At 40.4% G+C, this 12,813-nt stretch overlaps 1 protein-coding gene across 1 annotated transcript in view; it reads left to right on the forward strand.

The window, feature by feature from the left end:
* The window catches only part of LRP1B (LDL receptor related protein 1B), a 2,002,088-nt gene that overhangs the window by 1,023,103 nt on the left and 966,172 nt on the right, over window positions 1–12,813 (forward strand). Inside the window, exons 8-9 of the mRNA XM_019522796.1 lie at window positions 192–414; window positions 5,328–5,499. Coding sequence (XP_019378341.1) covers window positions 192–414; window positions 5,328–5,499 — 395 coding nt within the window. The remainder of the gene's footprint in view (window positions 1–191; window positions 415–5,327; window positions 5,500–12,813) is intronic.

Consider the following 12,813-nt stretch of genomic DNA (forward strand, 5'->3'; position numbering starts at 1 on the left):
CCTCATGCCTTACAATATTCATTAGCAGATTTCCCTGTTTATGACTGATAATATGTGGTAATGGTTATGGGTTACTAACAGATGTAACCACTGAAATGAATTAGAATGAAAACGTATTTTACAGCATGCCCCACTGGGGAGATTCACAGTATGCACACGCACTTAAAGCACATTTTATTTTCTTTCAACAGAAAACTTTTCTTTACGGACTATGGGAATGTTGCCAAAGTTGAGAGATGTGACATGGATGGGATGAACAGGACAAGGATAGTAGAATCTAAAATTGAGCAGCCAACTGCTCTCGCATTGGACCTGATCAATAAATATCTGTACTGGGTAGACTCATATCTGGATTATGTAGAAGTTGTTGACTATCATGGAAGAAACAGGCATACAATAATTCGAGGACGACAAGTAAGTATTGAATGGAAGATTCAGCTAATACAATAAAAAGCAATGGTATCAATATGGATGTATCAATTTATAGTAGTATGGATTTGTTTTGGTTCAAGAGAGGTAATAATGTGCTTAGCCATATATTCTACATTATGTGCCAGTTAGTCCCTTTAGCAGTTTGTGATCTATATTCATGCAGTGCCTCTCAGGAGGCACAGAAAATATAACAGAATCATGGGTGCGGAAGAAAGCACAAAAGGAAATAGATAGGTGATAACTTCAGCAGTAGGATATTATATTCAGCTAATGGACCCAGTGAAGAGGGGATATATATCATCAAGGATATTGTGAAGAGAGAATTAAGAAGGGAGAGGAGGTAGCATTACCACCTTACGAAGGAGAGGGAGAGGGTAGTGGACATGCAGCCTGATAATGTCAGAGAAGGAAGGGACAACTGGTGAAATGAGTTCCCCTCTCCAGGTCAGCTTAGATTCACATAGGTTCATGCCATATTCACACTTGAGGGAATAACAGTCTTTCTATTGATTTGAGTTTTGGGTCTATATCCTTAAAGCTTGGGATTGAATAAATGCACTGGGCATCAGCTGAAGACAGTGATGGATATACTAAGGCTGAATCTGCTGCTGCTACTCTGGTTGTGACTGAGGAGAGGAAAGTCTCTGTGGCAGCCTAGACAGCAAGCTGGAGACGTGGTGGGATAGTAAGCAGGTCAAATAGTCCCTGTGGCATCTTCAGGGGCTTGAGATGCAATTTCCTGATCTCTCGTAGACATCTAGTTTTATCTCAGTTTAAGATAACTCTAATGTACACAGAGTAGATAGTGAGAATAAATGCTTTCTGATATAAATTACTGCAGTAAAGGTAACCAAGCTGCTACTAGGCCTTGAAATTAAACTGAAGTCCATTTCAAGGGCAGCAGGATAATATAACTTTGATTTGTAAAATATGCATGTATGGCATGTGATGCAGGGAAGAGAAAAGAGCAGCCTGAGTAGCCTGGATAAGAAGAGGATACCGGATTTTTCATTTTTTTTCCCAGGAAAATGGATTTACTATACCCATTTGCCAATTGCATTGGAAAGGAGGATGTTGTACGTTTTGATCCTTTATGTTTTGGTGCTGATATTTTCTGATTCTGAGAAGTCAGGTTGCAGATCATAGAAATAACTGACACACACTGTACAGGATTGATCTAAGAAAGTAAATTAAAGCAATAGCAACTACATTTTGACCTATTTTCTCTCTTCCTATTATCTGTGAAGCTCAGATGTTAGATAATAGTTCTAAAAGGAGGTTCAGATGTTCATGCTAACCAAGAATTAAGAGACTAAAAGCTAATGCAGGGTGGGAGGGTGGGTGGAGGGAGGTGCCCAAAAGTTAGACCAATATTGTGGTTTATTAAAGGTGCATGAAGAAGGTGCAGGCTGTTAATTACCTTGGTCCACTCAAAGGCCAAATTTTAAATTTGGTTACTTCATTGGGTGTTGTCTCTGCTTATGACAAAGATGAATTTGAAGTGAGTTTCTGTGAAACTGTTAGCATTACTGTGAGTCTTAAGAAGAAAAAAGGAAATTATATTACCAGATCAATGGGAATTTGAAAATACATTTAAGGTTAGAAAATGCATTTGATAAACTATGGAAGAAGGAGTTGTTTTTATTTTGAACTCCTCTAGAGATTCCTGTTTATCAGATACAAACAAGCATTTTCACTGGCATTATTTTTAAATATTTAGAGCCTGATTTGGTAAATAAAACTGAGGTGAAGTGATATTGTATTGCATATAATCTCTTTGGCCTTTACGGACCTACTTTTTATATGCATGATACTAAGGAAGCAGCACAGACAGCTAAAATAACACCCACAGGGATGCGTAAAAAAAAAAATCATAAAATGCATCATAAAAGTAGTCATATTATTCCAGCTAAATAAGAATAGTAGCCCACATTGGACATAAATGAATAATCAAACTTTAAAATATTGACAACTGAGTGGGGTAGGAGGGGGAAAGAGAGATCATTTAGCAGAGTAGAACTTTCTCTCTCTCTCTCGAGTTTCTCTTTCAGTATTAAACATTTACAAAGGTTAGTAAAAGGCTGACATTGTACCAGAAGTCACTCTTCTCTTTAGGGCATAGTATCACAGGTGCATCATTGTTTTCTTTGTTATTTTCTTCTTCTTTGCTATTGTTTGATTAAATCTTGTTGCATTTTCTTCAGAAAAAAGCTCCCATTGACTTAAATTAGAGCTTTGACTAAGTAACATCTGAATATGGAGGCCAAGATTAATCCAGCGGGAATCATTTTGAGAAATAGACAGGATTTTAGATGCACAACTTAAGGGCTTACACAAAAGTGTTTGTGAACGAGCATAAAATAGTTTAATGAATGTTTTTAGTGAAAAAATGATTGATTAATAAAAGTTTCAGTTTAGACATATCTGCCAACATATTTCTTTTGTTTGTTCACTTTTTAAAGTATATTCAATGAATTGTTTTGCATTTTTATAGCTTAATAGATTAATCACAAACAGGCTTTGGAGTATTGGATGTTTGATATTCAAGCTGTGTTTGATAATTGAAATTGGTTAGTTAACTAAGTATAATTTCTGTTCCTTGATTGAATGAGTGCACCCACACACATCTGGTGTGACTACTATGAATACAAATTTGAAATTCATATTTTGAAGCATTTCTGCCAGTAAAACTCTGTCACATAATTGTTCCCCAAAAGCTGACACAGAGAGAGTACCAACATGGCCAAACTAAACATATTTTAAAAATTAAGAATATATTAACAGAAAGCATTTTGCAGAAGAATTTTATCACATCTAATTAAACTATGACTTAATAAACTACAAGCAAGGGGGTTTTGGTGATATATTTCATTGGACCAATAGTTGGGAGAGACTATACAGCTGGTCCAACCAAAGATCTCTCTCTCTCTCTCTCTCTCTCTCTCTCTCTCACACACACACACACACACACACACACACACACACTCCCCTCAAAAAAACTTGCTTCTCTTTTTTTCCTGGATCTTTTTGGCTACAACAGCTCTCAAATAAACTAGAAATGGAGTCATCTTCATGTGAGCATATATGATCATTCTGTAAAATGAAAATAACCTTTTACTAGTCTCTCCTTTATCACTTTATTATGATATACAAGCGCTAGTGTTGTGTGCATGATGTGCAAATGTAGTTCTCACACTGGGGAATTTGCCATCTAAGAGACAGATACAGACCAAACAGGATAAGCTGGAACTCTCAGAGAAGAAATGAACTTAGAATAATAAATATTTTTGAGAGAGAGAAGGATTTGAGGGTGATATCTTTTATTGGACCAACAGTATAAAGTTAGAATAAAGTTACCATGTTTATTAATCTTTGGGAGCATATAGAAATCTGTTGGGGTAGCAGACTTAGAGAGTAGTGGAAGTATTTTTCCTTGAAGTTGGTATGAGAATGATATAGTTTCATATAGTTTCATAGATTTAGGGTCGGAAGGGACCTAGTAGATCTTCTAGCCCGACCCCCCGCCAGGGCGGGAGAACAACAAAACCCCAAAACAAGAAATGGGACTCAAATGAGTCCAGCCAGGTAGGCATCCAGCCTCTTCTTAAAGACCCCCAGGGTAGGGGCCAGCACCACTTCCCTTGGAAGTTGGTTCCAGCTCCTAGCCGCCCTAACTGTGAAGTAGTTTTTGCGGATGTCCAATCTATACCTCCTCTCCATCAACTTGTGCCCATTACTCCTTGTTATGCCAGCGGGCGCTAGGGGAAACAGCGTCTCCCCCAAACCCTTCTGGTCCCCCCTAGTGAGTCTATAGACAGTCACCAGGTCCCCCCTTAGCCTTCTCTTGTGGAGGCTGAATAGGTTCAGGTCCCGCAGTCTCTCACTGTAGGGTCTGCCCTGTTGTCCCCGGATCATGCGGGTGGCCCTCCTCTGGACCCTCTCCATGTTGTCCACATCCCTCTTGAAATGGGGCGCACAGAACTGGACACAATACTCCAGCTGTGGCCTGACCAGCGTCGCGTAGAGGGGGAGGATCACCTCCTTGGCTCTACTCGAGATGCACCTGTGGATGCACGACAAGGTCCGGTTAGCCCTGCCAACCATGACCTCGCATTGTCGGCCCATGTTCATCTTGGAGTCAATAATGATAATATGATAATACTTTCCAGTTCCAGAGTGCATACCGGTGTAGGATTCTTCCCAAGTTCTTTATAGTATTTGATGTCAAAGACTTCTCTATTGGCGTCATCAATATAGTTTTGATGGTTGAGGATGACTATAGCTTCACCTTTGTCCATTAATTGATTACTGTTTTGTTGTTGGATCTTAGGGGCTGCATGGCTTTCTCTCTAACAGAGAGAGGTTGTTATGGTCCTGGCTTTTTTGAGAATGGCATTGTTAGCTTTCTGCCTAAAGTAGTTGATGTAGTTGTCCATTGTGTGGTTACTTCCTCTGGATGGTGTCCAGTCCCATGTTCTGTTACTGTTGTTTTCTCAGTTGTGACAGGAGGGTTGTCAGGAGTGGTTGTAGAAGTATTCTTTCAGACAGAGTATGCAGAAGAATTCTTCTGATTCTCTGCATATTTGTATCTTATCTGGTTGTTTCTCAGGGCAATAGTTCAGGCCTTTGGAAAGTAGAGATTTATCAAAGTGGGACAGGATATTTTAAATACTCTTTTTTTTTTAATTTATCCTGGTGAAGCCCTTGCTTTACTATTGAATATCTGATTAAAGTGAAGTGGAATCTACTTATGATTTAGACTCAGCTCAGTTTTTTTACAAATATTTATTGACTTTTCTAAAAACTATTTCAGTTACATAACTCAGTATGTAAATATCACAGTGTGGCATTATAATTGGACTTGAATCAAGTTCCTTTCTTTTTTCTCTTTTCAGGCAAGGCATCTTTATGGTTTGACAATATTTGAAAATTATTTGTATGCAATTAATTCCGATAACTTCAACGTTCTACGTATAAACAGATATAACGGCACAGATACTCAGACATTAATTAGACTTGAAAAAGCAAAAGAGATCCGTGTGTACCAGAAAAAAATACAACCAACAGGTAAACTAAAATTTCTTCTTTATGATGTAGACCTCTTTAAGCCATATTAAACCATTGTGTAACAACATTGAAATTATTGAAACTTTTAAGTCAAGGCTTTAGTTGTCCTTTGTATTGCTGGAAATAATTTTGATGTAGAACCCCCCTGTTGTGCTTACAGAATTTTCCAACAGAATAGTTTTCAATCAGAAAATGCTGATTAGAAAGAATCAAACCATTCTGTGGGAATGTGTCAGTTCTGATGAAACTTTGGATAAATGCCAGGCAGCTGCAGCTACCTGCCTTGTTTCCATCAGATCATTTGCTAGACTTCCTATTTTTCCATGTCCTTAATCTCCTTTATCCCTTGACATTTCACCTGGAGGGCTGTTTGATAACCTAGGTTCCTACTCTTTCTGGATCCATTAAGCTAGGAGGGTTAACACTTCATGGGATTCCCAGATCTCTGAGATTTCCAGCCTAATAGGCTGCAGAGGAGCAAAGCTTCCTTGGCTTATTGAGATGCTGTGGGATATTGTCTTTAGGTATGAGAAATCCAGGGTTTACCAACTGGCCAACTCAAGGAGACCCCTGGTTGTCAGTTTTCCCAGCTTGCAGGCTGTTGTGTGGCAGCAGCCTTGGAAGCCACTGGGCTGAAGATTTTTTGCACCCCTCCCACCCTCCTCAATCTATGTGGGATTCCAGGGAACCCAAGAAACTTTGTCTGCCCACTTGAAGGCAGTTAACAAGTCAAATTTGAAACCAACCTTTTACGGCAGGGGAGACGAAGGGTGGGAGGATTTTTGTTTTCCTTCTAATTCAGAACTGTTTTTGTTCTGATTCAATGTGAAAAAAAATTAACCCTCAAAAAGGGGGTGGGAGGGAGAAGAACACAATAAATTCCATTGCCATTCTCATTCTCATTATGGACCTGATACAACATATCATGTATGCTCAAAAGGCCATAGAAATTGTAGGAGGTTTGGATGTATAAGCATTACAAGGGGAAAATGTACAAAATGATAGTTTTCCCAACAAGAGCTTTTTGATACGACTCAAAATAATACACACTAGAATTATTGCTACAGCTTTTCTTACAGGAACAGTGATGCATGAGCTGTGTGAACCAAATGAACTTTATTATATAGACAGTGTCATGTCAAAAAAATAACCTCTAAAGCTGCATCAGGCTTGGACTTGATGTATATTATTGAATGAACTGATTTTCACCCTATACTTAAGGACATTGATCTGTAGATTTCAGCTCACGAAGAATGCTGCAAAGAAACCTATTGGTATAGGCTGACCTTTTTGTATACATTTGAGGTTCCAAGAGGTTGAGTACACAATATATATGATTACAGTGCATTTTTGTTACCTCCCTTATGATTATGCTGTATATTCCCATGCCCTTTGTTACACTATGCCATTTATTTTGTTCTGAATGGTTTTGTTTGCTTTTTAAAGATTTGGTTGTATATGCAGTCTCAGTTGGGTTACATTTCTGTTGCACATTTGGAACGTTGCTCTTGTACAATATTTTGTTCACAGGGAAGGGGAAAGTCTCAAAAGTTTGGGGGACAAAAGAAACAGACTTTTAGCTAAATTATGATGATCAGCAGTCACAGAGTTGGATCAGAGGGTGAAATTAAACCACACAAAGCCAACATTAATCCATTCTACCTACAGGGTATATATATGAATGTGATTTACTGTGGAGCTGACTAATTAGCTATGCAGTAAAGTGTCACCATCTACACCTGTGCCCATATTAGGGCACAGTAAATTAATTAACTCCACTGTAGGACAAGTACTGTCCTACAGAGGAGTAGTTACATGCACCAAAATTCACATGTAGATGGTGACCAGAGCTGGCTGGAGCGTGACGGCACTACAGTATGGGGCTTGCCTGCTGGCTAGCCCCTCACTGTAGCAACCTTTCCACAGCATGTTGAGCTAGGGAGAAGCAGTCCCAGGCTGGCTGGCTGACCCCAGGAGGGGACTTGGCCAAAATGATTTCTTGAAGCAGATATTAAACAACAACTTTTGCTGAAAAAATGCAATATTGGTCAGGTAATAGGCTATAGAGTACAACAAGCATAGCAAGAAACTTACCACCCTTAAGAGGTCCAGCAAGGGTGTACCAGTTCACCTCAGCTTCACCCTGGCACTGGCCCTGGTTATGTAACTAGTCACAGCTGCTCTGTCATGTTCATCATGGTTTTTAGTTGAGCAACATTAACTTTAGTAGCATTTTAATGGTATACAACATCTAATCCTACCTTCTTAAACAGTGAGAAAATGTCTCTTACCAACATGCTGGTAATTTTCTATTTGCCACCTTTCTGAGGGGACCTCATCCTGGTGCTTTGAAAAGTTCTGTCAGGTGCAAAGTACTCCCAGTCTCTCATCTCTATTAAATTCCCAACCTCTTGGCTAACTGTCTAATCAACCAAAGAGCCGGGGAAGTTAGGTCATGCCTGCATCAGAAGCAGTCATCCCTTAGCACTGCTTTTTCTTTGAGGTCCCACCTGTGAAATTCAGTCTTTGATATCAACCATTGCAGCTTACAGATTAATTATTGAACATAACAAGCTATAACAAGTATTAACACAAAGGCCAAAATAATTGGCACAAAGGTTATAATCACTATTGAATGTAAAATCAAATTTAGTATTTCCATTGGCTGTTGGTGACTATATAAGGACATTTTTTCACTATAGCTATTAGTTGTTGGATAATAGTTTAATACTGATTCATGTATATACTCACATACCCATGTTTTATTCTGACTAAAACATCTTGGGCCTTAAGATGTTGGACCTAAAAGTCTATTACTTGGGGCTATATCGATTTCTTTAACACTTCAAAATTCTCCCTAAATTCACGGGACTTACACTAGGCATAGCCATCTTTATAATGTACTATGTTAAGAGGTGTGCCAACAATTCTATACTTTCCTTAACTGACACTTTTGAAATCCATATATACAACTTGCAGATTTGATTTGTACAAATCAGGTTTTATTATTAACAATTCATTTACCATAATTGCTCCAAAAACAAAATGGTGCATAGTGAGAGAATTTAAAGAAACTTTGACTAAAGTTTAATTTTCACATTAAGCTTAGACAAGTAGGTTTGATAGCTGGATATTTCCAGATGACACAACCATTCATCAAGAGTTTCTTGACAGTCATCCAGTAGATGAGTCTGATAAGTCCCATCAGTGTAATTAAAATTATTTCCCTATGGTGGCAAGGGGAGGGGATCACATATGCCAGCATTGAATAGGGGGTGACCCACAGTTGTCAGCATTTGAAGGGTGATTTAATAACATCTGTTCCCATACCCAGAATCAGCCCCTGCAAAACAGAAAGCTAAATTTAATTCCAAAGGCCCATTATTCATCCATGGGTATTTACACACCCGATATTCCAGTTTTCCTGAGTGAGTTGGAAGGTTTCAAATCCTAAATCTGATATGCTGAATTTGATTTTGAGTTCATCTACAACATGCATATTTTCTCTGACAAATTTTGGGCGGGTCTTTTTACATGTTTAATGGGGTCCATTAACTGAATATCTTTCCCAGGATACTCATTTATTTTCTATGCATTTGTCTGTAGAGTCCAACACCCCTGCCAGTACTCTGATTTCTCGCTTTTATCCCAGACAATATACTAAGTTCACCTTTTCCTTCTGCTCTTGCCTATCCATACCTATACGCTACAAACTGTGAGCTCACTTTATAGCTTTCAAGATAATTCCCTTTCAGAAGTGGCATTCACAAAAAGCACAGCCCTCTTCTTAGCCTAGTTTCAAATCTGGCAAATTACATGTACTTATGAAAGTTCAGGGACTTGATGGGCAGGATCTACCGATAGATCAGTGTGAGGGGGAAAGGAGTCTAGGAGAGCTGGTTGTATTTTAAAGAAACCTTACTGAGGAATGAACTGTCCTAATGCACAGGAAGATTATCAAATATGGTAGAAGAACAGCTTGGCTTAGCAAGGAAATCTTCAGTGAGCTTATGGAAGTGGAGACCTAGATAAATTATTAGGAAGGAGTATAAGAGTATTACCTGGGCATGCAGGGATGAAATCAGGAAGGCCAAAGCATACTTGGAGTTGCAGCTATCAAGGGATGTGAAAGGTAACAAGAAAGGTTCCTACAAGTATGTCAGCAACAAGAGGAAGATCAAGGAAAGTGTTGGTCATTTACTAAATGTGAGAGGCAGGCTAGTGATAGGTGATGCAGAAAAGACTGAAGTACTCAATGCCTTTTTCACTTCAGTCTTCACAGGCAAGGTCAGCTCCCAGACTACTGCACCTGGCAGCACAGTTTGGGGAGGAGGTAAGCAGCCAACAGCAGCAAAAGAATACATTAGGGACTATTAGGAAAGCTGGACATGTAGGGGCCATACATGATGAACTGAGGGTGCTGAGGGAGTTGGCTGATGTATTTGCAGAGTCTGGCTATCATGTTTGAAAACTCATGGTGAATGCAAAAAGTCCCAGATGATTGGAAAGGGGCAAATATAGTGTCTATTTTTAAGAAAGGGAAGAAGAAAGATCTAGGGAACTACAGATTGGTTAGCCTCACCTCAGTCCCTCAAAAAATTGTGGAACAAGTCCTCAAGGAATCCATTTCTAAGCACATTTGAGAAGAAGAAGGTGATTAGGAACAGTCAGCATGGATTCACCAAGCATAAGTCATGCCTGACCAACCTGATTGTCTTCTATGGTGAGATGACTGGCTCTGCAGATGTGGAGAGAGCTGTGGACATGATATACCTTAACTTCAACAAGGCTGGATACAATCTCTCGCAACATTCTTGCAAGCAAGCTAAGGAAATACGGGTTGGATGAATGGACTGTAATGTTGATAGAAACTTATTTGGATTCTTGGGCTTAGAGGGTGGTAGGCAGTGACTCGATGTCTAGTTCACAACCAGTCTAAAGTAGAGTGTTCCAGAGGTTTGGTACTGGGGCTGGTTTTCTTCAGTATTTTCATCAATGATCTGGAAGTTGAGATGGATTGCACCCTCAGCAATTCTGCAAATGACACCAAGATGGAGGGAGTAGTAGATACACTGGAGGATAGGGCTAGGATTCAGAGATTGGAAGATTGGATTCAGAGAAAGAAGACTGGGCCATTAGATTCAATACAGAGAAGTGCAAAGTCCTACACTTAGGACAGAACAATCCCATGCACCAGTAGAAGCCGGGGACCAGCTGGCTAAGCAGCAGCTCTGCAGAAAAGGACTTGAGGGTTACAGTGGATAATAAGATGATTATGAGCCAACAGTGTGCCCTTTTTGTGGAGAAGGCTAACAGCATACTGAGGTGCATTAGTAGGAGAGTTGCCAGCAGATCAATGGAAGTGACTCTTCCCCTATTTTCAGCATTGGTGAGGCCACATTTGGAGTACTGTTTCTAGTTTTGGAGTCCCCACTACAGAAGAGTCCAGTGGAGGGAAACAAAAATGGTAGGAGACTGGGGCACATGACTTCTGAGGAGTCACTGAGAGAACTAGGCCTATTTAGTCTGGAGAAGAGAAGAATGAGAGAGGATTTAATAGCAGCCTTCAACTACAAGAAGAGTGGTTACAGAAAGGATGGAGCTAGACTGTTCTCAGTGGTGGTAGATGGCAGAAGAAGGAGCAGTTGTCTCAAGCTGCAGCCAGGCAATTTAGGTTAGATATTTGGAAACACTTTCTCACTAAGAAGGTAATAAAGCACTGGAACAGTTTGGCTCGAGAGAAGGTAGAATCTCCGTCCTTGGATGGTTTTAAGAACTGGCTAGACAAAGCCTTGGCTAGGATGATCTAGTTGGGGATGGTCTTGCCTTGAGCTACATGACCTCCTGAGGTCCGTTCCAACCCTAATTTTCTATGATTCTATAATATCATTCAGTGTTCAGAGACTTAGGATTATACCCCTCCCAATCACCATTTAAGTTCACATGCATCCTTGTTTTCCTTTTGTTTCATTATGTATAACACTCCAATATAGGCTGATCTCTTGCAAAAGAGAGTCCATCGAGACTCATCTAGCAACACTCACATGACCATTGTCTTTATTAACAGTAGTGGGGGGGAAGTGGTAAAATGGCAGTCGTGCAGATATGACCAGGTATAATCTCTTTTGGTCAATTATTTAATTATTATTTAATTATGTAATGTAACGTCTGGATCCTGTTTTGGGAATATACCATTAATTTATAAAGGGACCCCATTAACTGGCCAATGTATTTAATTTTCTCATGCCCAAATTAAGTGGTCTCAGTTATTATCAATGGGGCATTATCATTCCACAGTTACCTTGGCAGTATTAGGTAACAATTGATGCTGTTCTTTGGAAGCCCTTCTTCAGCACCACTATACCTAGGGTAACCATCTGTCCTGGATTGCCCAGGGCAGTCCTGGATTTCAGAAGCCAGTTCCAGGCAGCCAGTGAAAATTAAAATGAGCATTTTGGGCACAGGACATGGAGGGAGAATGGCAGGAGCTGTGAAGTAGGCAGCCCTACGGTTAACACAAAGTGTTACTTCACTGGCGATTGTTTAATATCTGTGAAGTAAAGAACATTGGTTCATTAATAGGCCATTGACTCCCTGCAGCAGTGGAAGGGGAAGGGGGAGCAAGGAAAGGGTAGGCAGGGAGCATCCTAGATTTCATATTAGTCACCATAACTATACCAGATATTGGTCTCATAGTCACAATATCTTGAGTTACAAACTTCTATTGGCCATATGTGATTCAGAAGACAACTGTGATGGGAGGCCTAGGGCTCCTGTCACTTTGAGGGGAGAAAATGCTGCAGTTGGGTCCCAGGGCAGCTAAATAAAGGCTAGCTGTGAGAACACAGGTAGCCAGGAGTCCCTGTAGCTGAGGAAGGGAGCTACATAAAAAAAAGGGGGAACACCTATAGTTAGTTTAGAGACTACTGCCTAGAATAGACTGGCTGTAGGAGCAATGGCAGCCAGGAGACCAGCTAGCTAATAGGGGACTGGCTGCTAGCAGACAGCCAGGTGGCAAGCTGCAGGCTGCTGAGCTAAGCCCTAGCTGAGACAGCCAGCAAACTATCAGCAACAAGAAGGAAACACTTGTGGGGAGCTGCAAGGCCACATGACTGGATAGAGAAGGGCTTAGAAGGTAGATAAAGCCAGTGCTTGAGAGCAGGCGGGGCGGTCAGGTCCTGCAGGCTGAAAGGGAAGGAGCTTCTGAACATGGAGGCTGCAAGAGACTTCCTGGCTTACTTGAGAGGCCCTGAACAAACAAGATGCCCACAGCCTACAGGTAAGTAGGACCCAGTATGCGGGGGGGGGGGGGGG

The sequence above is a fragment of the Gavialis gangeticus genome, unplaced genomic scaffold, assembly GCF_001723915.1.
Source record: "Gavialis gangeticus isolate Ggan-Ray unplaced genomic scaffold, GavGan_comp1, whole genome shotgun sequence".
Lineage (NCBI taxonomy): Eukaryota > Metazoa > Chordata > Crocodylia > Gavialidae > Gavialis > Gavialis gangeticus.